At 51.7% G+C, this 17,940-nt stretch overlaps 1 protein-coding gene across 1 annotated transcript in view; it reads left to right on the forward strand.

The window, feature by feature from the left end:
- Window positions 1-17,940, forward strand: part of GLI2 (GLI family zinc finger 2) — a 256,360-nt gene that overhangs the window by 173,133 nt on the left and 65,287 nt on the right. Inside the window, exon 3 of the mRNA XM_030801294.1 lies at window positions 17,725-17,830. Coding sequence (XP_030657154.1) covers window positions 17,725-17,830 — 106 coding nt within the window. The remainder of the gene's footprint in view (window positions 1-17,724; window positions 17,831-17,940) is intronic.

Raw genomic sequence — 17,940 nt, forward strand, 5'->3', positions numbered from 1 at the left:
GTTGGGTCCCACAGAGACATCACCTGGAGGTGCCTCCCACCTGGTGTTCCCTGCCTGGCTGGGCCCTGCAGCCTCTTCTCAAATGTGGTCCTACTGCCTCCCTCCCCACCAAGCTCAGCTCCCCTCCCCTGCTGCCCTTCCCTCAGCCACTATCTCTGGTCAGCCCTACCCAGTGTCAGCTTCCTCCCACCGCACCTGGCTCTGTCCCTTGCTGTGAACCGTCTTTTACAAAGTGCCATCCAGAAGGAAAGAAATGCTCAAAGGACATTGATTTCATGGCCCCAGACCTGGCAACCTGATGCCCAGAGGTATAAAAATATGCCTCTGTGACTGTGGTTAGATCGTGCACACCCCCTCATTTATAAACCCACTTTAGGCCGGGTGCAGTGGCTCACACCTCTAATCCCAGCACTTTGGGAGGCTGAGGCAGGCGGATCATGAGGTCAGGAAATCAAGACCATCCTGGCTAACACGGTGAAACCCCGTCTCTACTAAAAATACAAAAAATTAGCCGGGTGTGGTGGTGGGCTCCTGTGGTCCCAGCTACTCGGGAGGCTGAGGCAGGAGAATGGCATGAACCCGGGAGGCGGAGCTTGCAGTGAGCCGAGATCACGCCAATACACTCCAGCCTGGGCAACAGAGTGAGACTCTGTCTCAAAATAAAATAAAATAAAATAAAATAATAAAATATAAAATAAAAAATAAAATAAAATACCCACTTTACAGGTGGGGACCCCACGACTCTGGGGACAGCAGACCCTTCATAGGCCTTCCTACAGATTTATTCCATAAGGGACCCATGACTGAAGCCATAGCTACAGCTCCTCCATATAGGCCCAGCTGAGGGTGGAGTGAGCCTCCATCCAGCCATAGTTGGGGCTGTGGGTCCCATTTCCCTCTGGGTCCCCTCCGTTTTCCTGTGCTGTGGTTTCCTCCTTTTAGCTGTCATGTCCCAACCTCGATCCCCCTGGGGCATCTGGTCCACCCCTGCCCATGAGGCCTATGTCCATCCCACAACTTATAATGCTACCAAGCAGTTTGGGGCCTCCCAGTGGTCAGCAGGCCTGAGCCAGGGGTGACAGCAGGGCCCTCAACCACCTGGTGCCTTGGCACAGTCTGTCAGGGTTTCTTGTCTAATCAAGGGATGGGTTTTAATTTATGCAAATGGGGGAGGGATGGTGGCAGGGAGTCACAGACATCCATCACCCCATTTCCTAGCACCAGTCATTCATCAGTGGGGCCTTAAAGATAATACACTTTTTGTTTCAGGCAATTACTTAATCTTGACAAACTCCTGTGTTAAGCAGGGCTATTAGCGGGGTCCATCATTAATCAGCGCAGAACCAAGTGGGTGCTTTTTCTGAACTGCAATCACTCTTGGGGACCCGGGGTGGGCCCTTTGCCATCCTCGCCGCCCTAATTACACAAGCAGCATGCTAACAACCAGCATCCCGCACGTGCTGCAGGGGCGCCAAGCCACGGGCAGGAGAGGGGCCCATTTTTAACGCCAGTCAGAATGTTTTCAGAGCCGGGCAGAATGATCCATGGGGGTTATTAGCAGCCACCAGGAACACAGCTGGGGAAACAGATAACTCCCCTCCCCTGGGTCCCTCCTGGACTTGCTTCCGACTTTGCGGGTACCTGGGCAGCACTTAGATGCTGCTGCATGGGAGACCCATTCTGTTTTAAGGGGTTACATTTCCTTTTGGACAGACCAAGAATGAAGTGGAAATACCAAGGCTGGCCTTGTGTTTCCTGGAGTTTGTTGGTGCTCCACCTCCTTACCAGGGCCTGGGTCACAGAGTGCTGCGCCCTCCTCCGTCACACACCTGTGACCCTTATTACACTGATGCCTGGCCCAGGCTGCCCTAGGTGGAGCGGGCACCCAGGAGAACAGGGGATGATTCGGGCAAAGACTGGGACCTGGGCCTTCCCCCGGCCTCATTTCTTCTTCCTGGTCCAAGAAGAGCTCACACTGCCCTACCCTACTCCACCCATGTCTGGAATTTCGGAGAAATGGGCATGAGGTCTGGCTATGACACAGATTAGCCATTTGACTGACCCAGGGCAAGTTACTGAACTCTCCTGTGCCTCAGTTTCCTCATCTCTAAAGTAGAGGCAATAGTAACAATACCTTAATCAATTGCTATGAGGATGAAATGAGTTAACAAATGCGACATGCTCAGGAAGGCTCCAGTGTGAAGGAAGCCCTGTGCACTGGCTGTTAGAACCACTGTGGCTGAGTTGGCATGATGAGGATGAGGGGGTGTGGTGGGGAGGGGCTTTCTAGGCAGGGTGGAGGCAGGTTGCAGTGTAGGAGGCATGGGGTCTGTGAGGCTGTCATTTGACCCTAGGGCTGGGAGAGTCTGTGGGGCAGGATCTGGAGGGTCCTGAGTGCCAGGCTGGGGCTTTTGACTCCATTCTGCTGGCAATGGCAGGACCTGGGGACCACCTGTCAGTCACTCTGACCCTCCTCCCGGTCCCGCTACTGAGGTGTGAATGGACCCACGAAGCAGGGCCTTTGCCCACAAACACCCTGGATGAGAGTGCACAGGCCAGGCTGCTCTTGGGTTTGTGGAAGGGCAGCTCTGGTTTCTCCGGCCCCAAAATACATTGTATTTGGGAGTTTTCCCCTAGATCTTAAACCCTGTTTATTTAAAACGAAGTAGACTCCGTTTGCTTTTAATTCACATGCTTAGCTCATCAAAATATTGTTTTGCAAGAGGTTTTTTTTTTTTTTGATGTCAGGAAGTCTTTGACGTGTTTTCCTCCTCCCTTTCTTCTACAGTCTTATTCTAGGAAACAAGATTCTGGGCACCGCTCAGGGCTGGAGGGTTGGGTCATGAGACCACATATTCTGCGTCTCAGTTTCTGAACCAACAAAATAGGGGAGCAGGCTCTTCCCACGGATTCATGGACTGGCCTCCCGTTCTGCTGGTGAACACCGTATCCCAGCAAAGAGAAATACTGTTTCCATGCGCCACGGTGGTCGTTGGTGGGGAGAGTGGGGAGGGTGGTGGGAATGGCATGTGCTCCAACCATCATTCACTTAACTGGGTCCAGAATCACACAGGCAGGGAGCCAGGCGTCCGAAAGTGTAACACAGCTTGCCCAGTGTTTCTCCACGGTCCTGCCACACTGCCCCTCATGACCCCGGCATGGGCTTTGCTTTCTGGGGACCCTCTTATTTGTCGAAGGTCTTGGGAGCCCACACACCCACTCCTGTGTTTGGGAACACTCCAAGCTTATCAAGAACGCAGCGGGCAGCAATCCAGGGCAGAACAAGGGAGGTGCTGTCAACCAGCTCTGCGTGGAGAGGTCAAGGGTGTGGAAGGGTGGGGAGAGAGGCACAGGCTGACTTACTCTCCTGGGCGGGGGCACTGGCCTCACCCACAGAATCGCAAGTAACCCTCCGAAGATCCTGGGAATGCTTGTGAGTTAAATGAATGGAAGGGAGGGAGGAAAGGAGGGAAGAAAAATAACTGTGTTTTCATCAGTAAATGTAAGCGACCAAATAGAAGTTTGTAGGAAGGTAAGATTCAGAGGTGGGGAAGGACTGAGGTTTGGGGAGAATTCTCATCACCATATTTTGTGTATCGATGGGACTTTTACTAAGCTAGACTAGAATTCTGAAGCGGTGGAAAGTCAATAATGATAACGAGTTAGGCCTGAGCTGTTCAGTAAGGTAGCCGTGAGCTGTGTGTGGCTGAGTGCTTGCAATGTGACTATCCTCATTGAGATGTGCTGTGAGTGCAAGATAGGTACCAGGTTTTGAAGACATAGTAGGAATAAAAGCATGTAACACATCTCTTTAACAGTTTTTATACTGGTTCCATGTTGAAGTGATAGTATTTTTGATGTACTGGTTCAATTAAATTGTGTTATTAAAATAATCACCTGTTTCTTTTTAGTTTTTTTAAAATGTGGCCCCTAGAAATTTACAATAACGTATGTGGCCCGCATTGTGTTTCTGTTGACCAGGGCTGCATTGGATGAGTGGATACCTAGGGAAGATTCTAGTCCAAGGCAGAGAGAATTTTAAAGGGTCCCTTTGAGTAACATAATTATTGGGACTGATAAGAGGCTCCCAGGAAGTGTCCCTTACGGGACCTGCTTGGATGAAGGAATGGGGAGCATTTTGTCATTCGCCTGTTAATTGCGGAGAGACAGCAAATCCAGCTCCAGTGCTCATTTGCTTGTCCAGGTGGCTGATTCCGCTGCCCGGTTTTAAAGGTCATTGATTGTCTGTGGCAGGCCCTGCCTCAGAATGCAGCCTGGAATAAAGAGGTGCCTTGGCTCAGCCTGGGAAACCATCACCAGGGCCTGGTGGAGACCAAATGTGGTGGCCTCACTGTTGTCTCAAGAGCTACGGCAGAGTGCAAAGCTGGGGCTTGGTGCTCTCGGCAGAATGCAAGGCAGGACCTATAAGCCAGATCAGGAAACCTCTTGTTGGGCTCTGCGGGGAAGGGGCTGGATGCTGGTTAAGTACACAGAATGGCAAGTGACACCTTCAGGACCCATGGGGACCAGACAGAGGAACGGCATGGTCATGCTCCTGAAAGGGCTAAATCACCTGTGACAAGTGGGCTTCTTGCCGGGGACCAGTCAGCATTGCAATAGCTAGCCGACAAGGTCCCTACCAGCTGACGGGGTCGCCAGTGTATGCTGTCAAGTGAGTATGTCAAGGGGCAGCAAGATTTTAGGGGAAAGCCTGAATCCATCCCAGGCCTAGCCCTGGCCTGTGACAGGTGGAAGGAGCACTAGGGCCTGGGCACCGTCTCCTCAGGCTCTTGGGCTGGATTCCTGCTTTCTGCGTTGGATTCTGCAAGGTGCCAGGGTCCCTGGGAGCCACGGTCCTCTGGGCATCAAATCTGTTGCATTTTGCAGTGAGGAGGCTGCACACTACTTTTTTCAGAAACATTCTGTGGCCAAGACAGAGTTTTCAACCTTAAGCAAGCTTGACCATCCCTATTGTTTCTTCTAGCCCTACAGTTCTCTAATCTGGGACTCCACGTGTCTACCCAGACAGGCAGGCAGCCCATCCCATTCCCTGTGATGGCGGAGATCTCCCGAGTGTCCCTCTGGAGCTCACCCCAGTCTCCCACCCCTTGCTAAAGGGGCAGGAGTCCAGCAGAGAGGTCTGTAGGGATGGCCACACCGGCACTCTTCAGGGCCCTACTGTGTGCCTGGCCCTGCACTAGCTCTTCTCCACTTCACAGTCTCCCTCTGACATGGGTCCTGCCCCTATCCTCATTTTACAGATAAGGACACCAAGGCACGGGAAGGTTCAGTGAGTCAGCAATCAAGCCAGACTTGGCTGTGGCACTGGCAGCAGCCTCAGCTCTGTCCAACAGGACGCTATGCCGCCTCTTGTGGCCTGTCTCCTGTCACTTCAAGGCCACTGTTGCAGGGAACAGATCCCATGACTGCCTGGCTCCCGAGCAGTGAGACCCAAATGGCATGGGGCCGGCCTCTCCCGTGGCATTGGCTGGAGCACACTCCTCACCCTGCAATGTGCAGGTCCCTCTGCATCCCTGCCTGCCCTCACCAGGAGACCAGTCTCAGGACTCTGTGCCTGGCGTGGAGTGGCTGTGCTGGCCCCAGCCCAGCGCACTCTCTCTTTCAGCAGCTAATTTGTCAAGTAACACCTCGGCCTGGGGTGGGCAGTGTGCATGGGCGGACCCAGCAGAGGCCACGGGTCCTGCTAGGCTGTGTCTGCAGGGCAGGCCTGATTGCGTGAGTGGCCTGGGCCTCAGCCAGCCGGACACCAGCCAGCTCGTGGTGTTGGAATTTCCTGTCTGATTTTAATTCCTCCCCCCACTTTTTTCCCCCAAGTGAGACAGAAGCACTTTTTAGTTGCACGTTGTGGAGTGGCCATTCAGGATATTATTCTTATTAAATGCTTCCTGTGGGGTGGTGGCTGGGCATCGGGAGGGCCTCTGGAAGTCTCCTGTCCTGTGGCTTATTACTGAAAATCATGGTGCCATTTGCATAAGGCCCTGGGGAAGGAGGCTTTCCATGATTCGTGCTCTTTTGGCGCTTCCTACCTCTGATGCTTAGGCCAGTGACTTTGTCCTCATTTGTGAACACCTGGTCGTCTGGGCTCACATGGCTGAAGGGCTGGCCTTTGAAAGTGTCAGGATCTCAGAGCAGACCAAGGCTCCCTAGCAAGGGGAGAAAGTCCCTGGCAGCCTCTCCCAGCCCTGGTGTGCACTTTCATTCATGTACCATCGAAAAGCACAGACCCCTGGATGCCTTCCAAACCTGCATTCCCAGCGGCACCCAGACCCCTTGCAGCTGCTGCTCAGAAGCCCTGGTAAATGGTCACCAGGATTCAGATGTCTCCCCCACTCCTGCCTCTCTCATCTTCTGTGTTGAGTTTCTCCAGTTAGTACAATGCCTAGTAGGCGCACTGACATGAGAAATGACTTCCCCTTCCTTACTGAGCAACTGGGAACTACAGAGCCACAGCAAGTGTGGAAATGCCAAAGGGCCTGTGAGTCTCCCTCCCAGGGTGGTCCCTGGAGCAGCAGCATCTGCATCACTGGGAACCTGTTAGACATGCCCAGGCTCACTGAGGCAGGAGCTCTGGCAACAGGGCCCAGCAACAGCCTGAGAAACCCCGATATCAGGGCTGAGTGGGTGCTTCATCATGTACCTCTTATTATGTGTATTACATCATGTGTTCCTCTTGAGGACACCAGCAAGAGATGTTCCTCATCCTGTATGTGTAGGAGAGGCCACATGCTTTGCACTGGGGCTTACACTTCACTCGGTTCAGTGCCAGGGCATAATTGGGCATCCTGGGCTCACTGTCCGCACTGCCCCGAGCCTGAAGAGCCTGCCATCCTCCCCCTTCCTTCTGGCTCTGCCAGGTCTGGCCTCTTCCAGGGAGCCTTCCTGGCTGCTCCAGACCTCATGGAAATCTTTTCCTGACTTTAAGGCCACTTGGGCAGTTTGTGCTGCGTGGGCCTCGCTGAAAATCACAGGGTCAGGCTCTCCAGCTGTGGCAGTGGCTTACACAGCAGCGCCCCGGGGCACTCCCTGTGGGTGGGAATTATGCCTCTTCTTCTCTGTGGCCTCCAGAGCCCATGAGCAGCGTCCTCTTACATTGAGCGCGTAGGGGAAGGCTTGACCTGCAGCAGGGTGTGTGGTTGTGACTTCCAACTGTGGATGGAGAACTCTGCCCTGGGTGGTGAGCAGCTCTGCCATGGATTCCAGAGACAGCTGCAGAGCCGGGCTTGGTGAGGCCCAAAGCCTGTGTATGTCAAGGCTGTATTCGTGGGACGATGTGTCTGAACTACATCGTATCCCTAGATCAGACCTGGATGGCTGAAGGAGGGAGCATCCAGCCTCTTCTTTGAAGCTGGTGTCGTCATTTCTGGTATCTTCTGGGAAGCCTTTAGGTCCGACTTCCCTGGGGATTGGGCCTGGGATCTCCACAAGAATAGGAGAGGGCAGAGTCTTGCTCCATGGGATTTGTGACAAGCCCAGAATAAATGGCCAGAAGCGACCTTCGCCATGCAAACAGCAAGCTGACATCCAGCATTATCAGGGTGGGGGGGGCGCTGGCCTTCTGGGGTTCATCACCAGAATGACGGTGCCGATCGCCATCCTTACCCATGAGATTAACATTTTTCATTTCATGAGGTGTCTTCATATTCCTGTTTCATATAGGATTAAATGGTTTAACTGACCAAGTTGTACATTAAGCGTGGAATGGAAAGTAGCAATCAGCAATCACTCTCACTTTCTTTCTCTCTGTTGAGACTGGAGAGTCATTGACGACCATGTAGCCAGTGTTGCATCTGTTCTTATTTGACAACTCAGACCTGGCCCAGGGCCCCTAGAAGGCACATGTGTGCATTCAGGCCCCACTCTGTTCTCCTGAGCCTGTGCTTCATGACAGAGCCCAGAAGCAACATGAAGATGCAGTACCCTGCCCAGCCTTGCCCTCCTTGCAACTTTGTCCAGGCCATCCATGTGCCCCCTTTCCTGGAGGGAAGTAATACTGGGTTTGGTGTAAAATAATTGAATTGTAGAGGAGACCCCATCCTTTGCACTGCTGCTGCCTTGCAGTACACAGGAGGAGCCTTCATGAGATGTCGCAGGCTGGGCCCTGGTCACATCCCTTCTGCCTTGGGCTTCTCCTGCTGCTGACTTTCCCAAGAAGGGAGTTATTGCTGCAGCCATGGGGTGTGTGGCTGAATGCAGACAAGGAGAGTGGGAGCCCTCCTTTTAAACAGAATTCACAACAGTGTTCACCTGAACTCCCAGACCACCTTGCAAGTTCCCTGCCCTGCTTATTTTCTCCGGGCAGCATGGGCACAGACACTAGGGAAAGAATGGTGGGAAACACCGGAGCTTGTAGTAGCCAGCCTAAGCCTCCTGGGAATTGGTCATCTGGGAATAGGGGTGGGTGGCCAGCAGGGATTAATTTATAGGAGATCTTCCCTGCAAAGCCATGGCTTCTGTCAGTTCCTGCATCCTCACTCTGTCAAGCAGTGAGTTTGTACAGAGTACACATCTGTGCATGGAGAACTCTGCCCTGGGTGGTAAGCAGCTCTGCCATGGATTCCAGAGACAGCTGCAGAGCTGAGCTGGGTGGAGCCCAAAGCCTGTGTATGTCAAGGCCATATGAGTGGGGCAATGTGTCTGAACTACATCATATCCCTAGATCAGACCTGGATGGCTGAAGGAGGGAGCATCAGTGGATGCCATATATGAGTTTTGGTCTGATACATCTCAGTGTCCCTTATACTGGGAATGGAGGGTAAGTTCCTTTCATTACCATCGCACTGGGACCCTCGTCACATCTGCTCAGAGATGGGGAAGGGCATTATCACTTATTAGGTTTCTACTCTATGGACACCATAAATATTCTTTTGGATATGGAGCCTCTCTCTGTCTCCCAGGCTGGAGAGCATTGGCGCAATCTCAGCTCACTGCAACCTCCACCTCCCAGGTTCAAGTTATTCTCCTGGCTCAGCCTCTCGAGTAACTGGGATTACAGGCTTGCACCACCACCCCTGGCTAATTTTTGTATTTTTAGTAGAGACGGGGTTTCGCCATGTTGGCCAAGATGGTCTCAAACTCCTGACTTCAGGTGATCCACCCACCTCAGCCTCCCAAAGAGTTGGGATTACAGGCGTGAGCCACTGCGCCTGGCCCACCATAAATATTCTTCACAGCAGTTAGGTTGATGTCATTCCTGTTTTACAGATGATGAAACTGAAGCTTGGAACACTCATTACTTGCTATCGAATGACAGAGCCATGGTTCACACTTAGGTCTGTCTGGATTCATGGGTCAGATGTGTTCTGCTCCTATCCCAAGCTCCTTAGACAACAGGGACAGGTGATGTCCTCTAGGACTGTCCTTTGGCTGATGTGTGATGCTGGAGCAAGCTGGACTTCACTCTGACTGTAAAGGTTACCTTGACTTCCAGCCCGCCCCTCTACTGCTTTTTTCTTTCCTCTACACTAGCGCCTTCTTTTGCCAAAGATATTGGTGTATTTTGTGCCTAGGTCCTTCCATTAGGAGAAAAGCAACCAGTAAGCCATCTACACTTTAGTGTGAATTCATTCCCATGACTCCCAAGTTCTGTTTGCTTCTAAGAAAATAACACTATGCTGGATGTTACTTAATATGCAAGGAATTCTAAGTTAAAGGAACATGATAAATTAGTTTTTAACTGGAGAATCCCGAAGTCCCCCATAGTGAGAACAAAATTGGATGTCAAAAAGCCCTTCTTCAGTCATCCCAGAGACATGCCAAGTAAGAATGCCTCCACTTCAGCTGATTGGAGTCCACTCCTCACGTAAGAGTGCCCGACCTGACACAGAGCAGGCACCCCAGGAGTGCTTTGTGTGCGAGTGCTGGCCAGGGTCCCGCACAGATCAAAGCCTCCTGGCCTGAAGGCTGTGAAGGTGTGTGGGCATCACAGAGGCCACCTGAGTGTGGCAGGTGGACAGGGCATGGGGACATATGGTCCTGATATGGGGCCCGCCCAGTGGACGCAGCATGGCTGCTCCAAAGGAGTCTCTCTCCACGTGGCTCCAGCACTGTCCCCTGGGATTCACACCTGCAGCATAGGAGCCAATCCCTGGAACCCTCCACAGCAACACTCAGCATCACCGGGTTTCCCCATCCTGGCCACCGCCAAGGGGCTGAGGGCCCTGGCGTTTGGAACCAAAGGCCTCATGCGCCCTTCCTTGATTTCTGGTCATGGATGCAGCTACCGCACTGGCCTCCTACATGGTGACCCTGGAGTGTGGGCCAATTGCCCAAGGAAGATGGGGATCCAGGCCCCAGCCGTGCCACTGCCTTCCTTCCTGGGCCCACAAGCTGCACTGAGATGTGTTTGTGCTGCCTGGTCGTAACACAGACCTGTATCATGCAAGGCTGGGCCTCACCTTCTCTCCATCAGTGCCGGGGCAACTCGGTTTCTCTCTGAAACCCATTTCTTCTCTGGTCCAGGCCGGCCTGGTGCACAGCGGCCACATGCTTCCAAGCTAATTCCCTCCTGCAGTCCTGATGGAAGAGACTGTGGTAACTGGAGACGGTGCTAATCTCTAGGACTGGACAGCCCAGAGGGCCAGGGCATCCCCAACACAGCCAGTCTGTCCTGGGAGGTGGCTGCTTTCACCTCCCTGGCCTCTCTGCCGTGGAACAGGTCCTCGGGCCTCTCTGGGAGCCCAGCCACGGGGCAGTGCCTCTGTGCTGTGGCAACACATGACTTCATCCGAGGAGAATTCCTCCGGCTGCTGACGGAGGCCGCCTGGTCATGTTTCCATGACCCAGTTTTCCCGATTCTTTGTCTGAATTCTGCAGACCCCTACCTCCTTCTCTCCCCCAGGAATCCACAGGATCATTTCTAATGGGGCATTAACTTGAGCCAGGCTTCCGGGGAAGGGCTGTCCTTGCCCCCTCACTGCCCTCCTCACTAACGCAAGAAGACCATTACACCAGGACACTGCCCACACCAATGTCCGCTCACCCTGGGACCGCCAGCAAGAAGTATTTGGTGTTGAAACTGCAGCCTAGAAAAGTTCCAGGATTTTAAAGAAAAGCCGTCACTCTGCCACCCTCAGCTTCTCAGGCTGTTGGGCTTTCTGTGTAGGATCAAAAACAAATGTGCATTTTTTTTTTCCAGAGGGGAGCGATGATCCATTGAAAATTCCCATCTTAGAGTTTCTTCCTCAGAAACTTAAAAAGAGAGTCATTTCTTTGAAATGGCATATGGGGTGTGTATGTTTGCGGGGGGATGGTGTGTCTGTCCCTCTGCCGGAAGGACATGATTAATTTTGGATTTTTCCTTTTACTTGAAAAAAAAAAAAAAAAAAAAACATAAAAGCCCACAATGAAAGCCGTGTGTGCCAGGGGCTGGCTCAGGATGTCACTCAAGGCAGCGCCTGTTCTTCCCACGCATCTTCATGCTCCTTGTGGGCTTCTGCAGCCTCTGGATGCAGCGGTTTTTGCCAGAGTTGGAAAGCAGAATTTTTCCCTCCTCAGCCTGGCCAGGGGGCTCTGAGCAGGGCATTCACTTCTGAATGTTTCCATCGGGGGCTGTGGGACAATCCGTGCTGGTCTGAAAGAGACCACCAATGAGTCAGGGTCAACCTTTATCCCTCAGGTTACTTGGGAAGAAAAGCTGGTCTGTAGAGACTGTGTGTGCACGTGCATGTGTGTGTGTTGGGGTGCTGTCCTATTACAGCTGGGCTCAGAGGATTGGGGCTGGGACTGGTGTGTCAAGTGGGTTAGAAGGGCCGCTGGGTCAGTCATTATACATACAAGGCCACAAAGATGAGCCAGCACCTGTACCCAGAGCCCTGGTCTGGGCCTGCTCAGAGGGTCCCTTCTGAAGCCTTGGGGTGTCACTGACTGGAATAAGTGAGGCCCTTTGCCTGGGAAGTGGGTAACCATTTACAGATCGCAGGAATGTGCCAGTAGGAAGGGACCTCAGAGCTCCTCTAATCCCTGTTGTGCAGGGAGTGTGAGACCCAGAGAAGGGACATAATTTCCCCAAAGTCCCATGGCCACCTAGTGGCAGGGCCAGTCTGGGATTCCTGGTGGATGGGCACCGCTGCCCCACAGCACTGGACCCTCTTTGTACAGCATTTCCAAAAGTTGTATCAGAGCAGGTGGCTGCCTGCTCAGGATCTCCCAGGGGCTTCCCAGATTGCTCAGAAAAAAATCCCAAGGTTCTTCCCACAGCCTGGCTAGTGTGATAGGACCTTCTCTCCTGCCTTTCCACCTCCATCCATCCTTCTGTGCCTGGCAAATTAGCCTTCATGCTGAAATCACTGAGTTCTGCTGACACCTGGCCTTTGAATTTGCTATTCCCTCTGCCCCAAGCTCCTTCTCCAAAGGGGCTGTCTTAACCTCTGCACCTCATCCATGTCTCCTCTGTTCCCTCTCCCTGGTAGATTTCCTCCTTAGCTTCATCCCCTTCTGACGCTATGTTATAAATATATTTGCTGACTTGTCACCACCTGCCTCTTCTCACTGGGCCGTGGTGTGGGCTTCCTTGTCACAACACTATTCCCAGGGCCTGGAACAGTGCCTGCCATATAGCAAGTGCTTAATACAAGGTAGATGCATGCATGCATAAATAAATGAGTATTCGAGTGAATATTTCTAGATGACAGCTATTCATACTTCACAACTGCTGATGTGAATAGATGGGGTCTTCTCTCTGAGGGTGAGCAGAAGGGTCTGGGCAAGTCCCTGGTCTTACTCCTTGCACCTTCCTGGACTAGCTGGCCTTATGCATCCCTGTCCATCCTGGGGCAAACACTATGCTACTGTATTGGGATAGCAGTGCCAGAGGCCCTACTCACTGAAGGCCTGCTGCATGCTGGGTGCTGGGCTGGGCTGTGTGGGGAAAAGACTATGAGACCACCAGTCACTTACTGCCCGATGGATCATTGCTCTTATGGAAGTAGAGTCACACCACCCTGAGCCTTGATGTTCTTTCCTGAAAAATGGGAATAAGAACAAGGTTAATGGTAAAAGTAAAGGTGCTGTCAGCAAAGCCCCATGAGGCAGCAAACGTTGCTGGAGACGGGCCCCCGCAACATCAACCCTAGTAGGCACATTGCCACTCTGCCCTGGCCAACCTCGCACATCACTGCCAGGACAGGAGGACCCACTAACACATGTTCCCAGGCTCCTCCTGGGGATTCCAGGGGGTGAGAGAGGAGTGCACGGGTGCAGCCTGCACATTCCACAGGTGACCCAGGCTCCTGGAGAGCAGCAGAGCTGGTAAGAGGTGCCACCTGCAGCCCTGCCTGCCTGGAGGAAGAGAAAGTGCTTCTCCTGTTACCTCCACAGCCTCCCCGCCAGGAGCTGCTAGACAACAGAGGGCAGGCCCCACTGTAGCAGGACTCTGTGGGACCCCTCCCCAGGCCTCTTTCTGGAAGCCTCAGGCCCCTCCTTCAACACACACCACATGCACATACACACAGCAATACACACATACACATACAGCAAACACACACATATACACAGCAACATACATACCACATGCACACACACACAGCAACACACACACGGCACACACACACATATACACAGCAACATACACACACCACCTCCACATACACACAGCAACACACATACACATACAGCAAACACACACACAACAGCACACACACATACACAGCAATATTCACCTACACATGCGTACACAGCAACACATATGTACACATACAACACACACATGCACATAAACACGGCAGCAGACACATACCACACACAGCATATGCATATACACACAGCAACACACATGCATACAACATGCATATACACATACACAGCAACACACATGTATGTATACAGCAACATGCACATACAGCAACACACACACATACAGCATACACGTGCACGTATATGCAGTAACACACATACACATATAACATCCATGCATATGCACACAGCAACACACGCATACAGCACACACATACACAGCAACACATACACATACAACACAGCATATCCACATATAGCAACACACACATCACATGCACATACACAGCAACGCACATACACATACAACACACATGCACATATAGCAATACACATACAAAGACACACACATACAACAGAGACACACACCACACACTACACACATACACGCACTGCACATACACATGCACGTGCAGCACACACATATACATACCCCACACACACTACATGTAGACACACACCACACACATATGCAAACACACCTCACACACACGTACACACACACACACACCATGGCTTGGTCTTGTGGGGCAGAGGGGCAGCCTCAGTGGTACCTGTACTTCATGTTTGCCTGGTAAACCCCTGAAGCTCACAGTGTTCCATAGACTTTATAGACCTGGGTGAAGTTGCCTGAATCCTGAATCCTGAGTAGAGCATGTCAGCTCATAGGTGGGGGTAGGGTGGGGTGGTCTGGGCTCTGATGGCATTAGGAGACCCCCGCTCAGCCTCTGGAGGAGCAAGACCATGAATGGTAGGCACACTAGGGTGCTGGGGGATGGCCTGTGTGAAGACCAAGGAATCCTGGGCTGAATGTAGCTTCCTGGGGTCGCTGGGAAGACCCAGGAGCTGGTATTTGCCAAGTGCTGAAAGCAGAGCTATGGACTGTGTGTGCATTTGTTAACTAAAGTACATAGCAAGGTGGGGATGTGGTGGGGCGATGGGGGCCTAGGATCACCCTGGCGCTTGGGAGCTGCCTCTGAGTGTCATTTAGGCTGGGTGGAGGGAAAAGCCATTCAGAGCCTTGGATTCTCCTCTTGGCACTGTCGTTTTTCAGTCCTACAACTTTGAGTAAGGCCATGAATCATTCTTGGCTTCCGTTTCCTCATCTCTTTAATGGGCATAGTAACACTAGTTGCATCAGGGGGCTTCTGGATGTGCAAGGAAACATTTAGAAATACACACACACACATACACACACAACCATTTTTATTTTGTTGGCAAAATACTGGAATCTGGTCTGCCCTGCCATGTTTTTAAGGCCCTTTTCTACACATTTGGGAAAGCGAACACTGTTTCCCTGCTGACTGCCTGGGGATCCAGTGGTCTCTTGGTCTGTGAGCAAGCAGTGCTTGGCCCCCCACCCTCCCTAGGGTTTGCAGCCAGTATGAGCCACTTGTCCTGTGCCCCACATTACTAAATTCATAGTTTGATGATGGACTTTGGAAGCTCCAAACATGAGTGCTACTTGTCCTCCTCAGCAGTGACACTTGTTGAGTGCGTCCTATCTGCACAGGCTCTGGGCGAAGCGCCTCCTCTGTGTGGGCTTTTACGTCTTCACAGTAGCCATGTAGGTAGTTACTGTTATCCATTTTCAGATGAACAAATGGAGACTCAGAGAGGCAAAGAAACTTACAAAAGTCATGCAGCAGGTGAGTGAGCTCTGACCCTCGTGTTCCCCAGCCTCCAGAGCACCTGGTGGTCCTGTCACAGCCGCCTTAGTCACAGCCACATGCCCGGCTCACCTCTGCGGGGCCAGGGCCTCAGAGAAAAGGTTGTCCTTCCAGCACCCGGTGGCTCTGGAAGTGATAGCTGGGCCAGAGGCTTGGACCACGTGCCTGCGACCAACTCCTCTTTGAGTCTGAGTTGGGCAAGCTGATTGAATCAGGGTGAGAAAATTTGCTTTTTGTTTTTCCTGGTCCCCATGGAAAGTGCCAGTATTGTGAAATTATGAAGATGGAGTTGAACATGTAAAAATTAAAGTTAAAATTTCAGGAGAAAAGATTCTTCCCATTAAGAATCCATTGTGTTCAACCCAAGCATGCGTTGACAGATGAATGGACAAAAAAAAATGTGGCCTATCCAATACAATAGATTGTTATTCAGCCTTAAAAAGGAAGGAGATTCTGGCACAGGCTGTAACATGGATGAACCTTGAGGACATTATTCGAAGTGAAGTAAGCCAGTCTCAAAAGGACAAATACTGTATGATCTTTCTTGCACGAAATAGCTAGCATGGGAAATTCATAGAGGCGGGAGGTAGAATGGTGAATGCACAGGGGCTGGGGGAGAGGAATGGGAGTTAGTGTTTCGTGCGTGCAGAGTTTCAGTTGTGGAGATGGATGGTGGTGATGATTACACAACAATGGGAAGGTGCTTAATGCCACTCAACTGTGCATGTAAAAAAATGGTTTAAATGGGCCGGGCATGGTGGCTCATGCCTGCAATGCCAGCACTTTGGGAGGCCGAGGTGGGCGGATCACGAGGTCAGGAGTTTGAGACCATCCTGGCTAACATGGTGAAACCCTGTCTCTACTAAAAATACAAAAAAAAAAATAGCCGGTTGTGGTGGCAGGCACCTGTAGTCCCAGCTACTCGGGAGGCTGAGGCAGGAGAATGGTGTGAACCCTGGAGGCAGAGCTTGCAGTGAGCCGAGATCGCTCCACTGCACTCCAGCCTGGGCGACAGAGTGAGATTCCGTCTCAAAAAGAAAAAAAAAAAAAATGATTTAAATGGTAAATTTTGGGTGTCTTTACTACAAGAAGAAAAATATAAGAATTCATAGTGTTTATGGTATTGTACCAGAATCTGTTTGCACAGAAACAGTTAGTAGCATTATTTTTCTACATTTGTTTGTTTGTTTGTTTCTTTTTTGGTTTTTTGAGATAAAGTTTCGCTCTTTGCCTGTAATCCCAGCACTTTGGGAGGCCGAGGCAGATGGATAACCTGAGGTCAGGAGTTTGAGACTAACCTGGCCATCTCTCCTAAAAATTTGTCTGCATTTCTTAGCCTGGCAGTCAGCTGACCTGTACATACCTATCACAAACCCATCCACATTTCTTTAAAATATTCAGAAATCCAAACTTAACCCTGCTCCCCACTGGCCTGTGGCCTTCAGACTGAGGGAGAGTCGACTAAGAAATCCCCACTTCTTAGCCCTTTTCCCAGTATAACTACTTTGTTAAAAGCCTTGTTTTCCTAAAGCCTATAATTATGTTTGCCTCCAGGGTACCCAGGAATCTTTTTTTAATAAACAAAGAGCATCCTACAATTATCATGATGATTTGTTGAAGGCAGACCAAGTTCAGACAGGAGGCTGACTCAGCTCTGGAAACTGACACGCACGTGCTGGCGTTTTCGATCCTGGGGGCACCCGACAGCGTTTAGGGGTCAAGAATTAATATTAAGAGCTGGAGAACTAACAGATCCGCATAGATGTCCGCTTTATACTGCCAGCAAAACGGGACAGCAGTTGGGTGGGATTTGGCCTTCCTGAGGCTAGCGGCACGGTCTGCGGGCCCTGCCGTCACAAATGGCTCTAGGTCAACACCTCCAGCCTGCGTGCACTACAGCATCCAGATGCCGTAACCTGGTGCTGCTGGAGCCACACGCAGCCAGGGCCGGCATGGGCAGAAGCCGGCGGAGTTGGAGCCTGTCGCTCTGTCAGCCCTGATTTGCGGGCTGAGCCCAGTTTCGTGGCCCTGCCTGTAATCTCCCCGAGTTCAAAGAGTGCTTAGCTGCTTGTCTTTGTCAAGAGCACAGTTGGGGATCTTTTATGTGGAAGATGTAGGATTCTCGGGCAGACTTTGATTATTTATTCATCCCCCTTCATGGGTGTGTGATCGCGCGGGCACCGCCGAGCCCCTTGTCCTGGCTGCTCTTGCTATGAAATTCATTGAGCTTTAAAGGCCTTTGAAAGTAGCTTTTTGAGGGAGGGGGAAAGTTTTTGAAGTCTTGTTCCTCTCTCCCCCTCTGCAGTGCCGCAGCATCTCTTACCACCGTTCCATGTGCCCCTACCGATTGACATGCGACACCAGGAAGGAAGGTACCTTTACGAGCCTCATTCTGTCCACGGTGTGCACGGGTAAGTCCTGCCCTCTGCCTGCTGCTCCTGGCGTGCAGTCACCTGCCATGGGGAGGCTGGGCCGGCAGCCTCAGCCACATCTCCTGCCTCTGTCTTTCTTTTGGGGGCTC

Source organism: Nomascus leucogenys, chromosome 20 (genome assembly GCF_006542625.1).
Source record: "Nomascus leucogenys isolate Asia chromosome 20, Asia_NLE_v1, whole genome shotgun sequence".
In the NCBI taxonomy this organism is placed as follows: Eukaryota; Metazoa; Chordata; class Mammalia; order Primates; family Hylobatidae; genus Nomascus; species Nomascus leucogenys.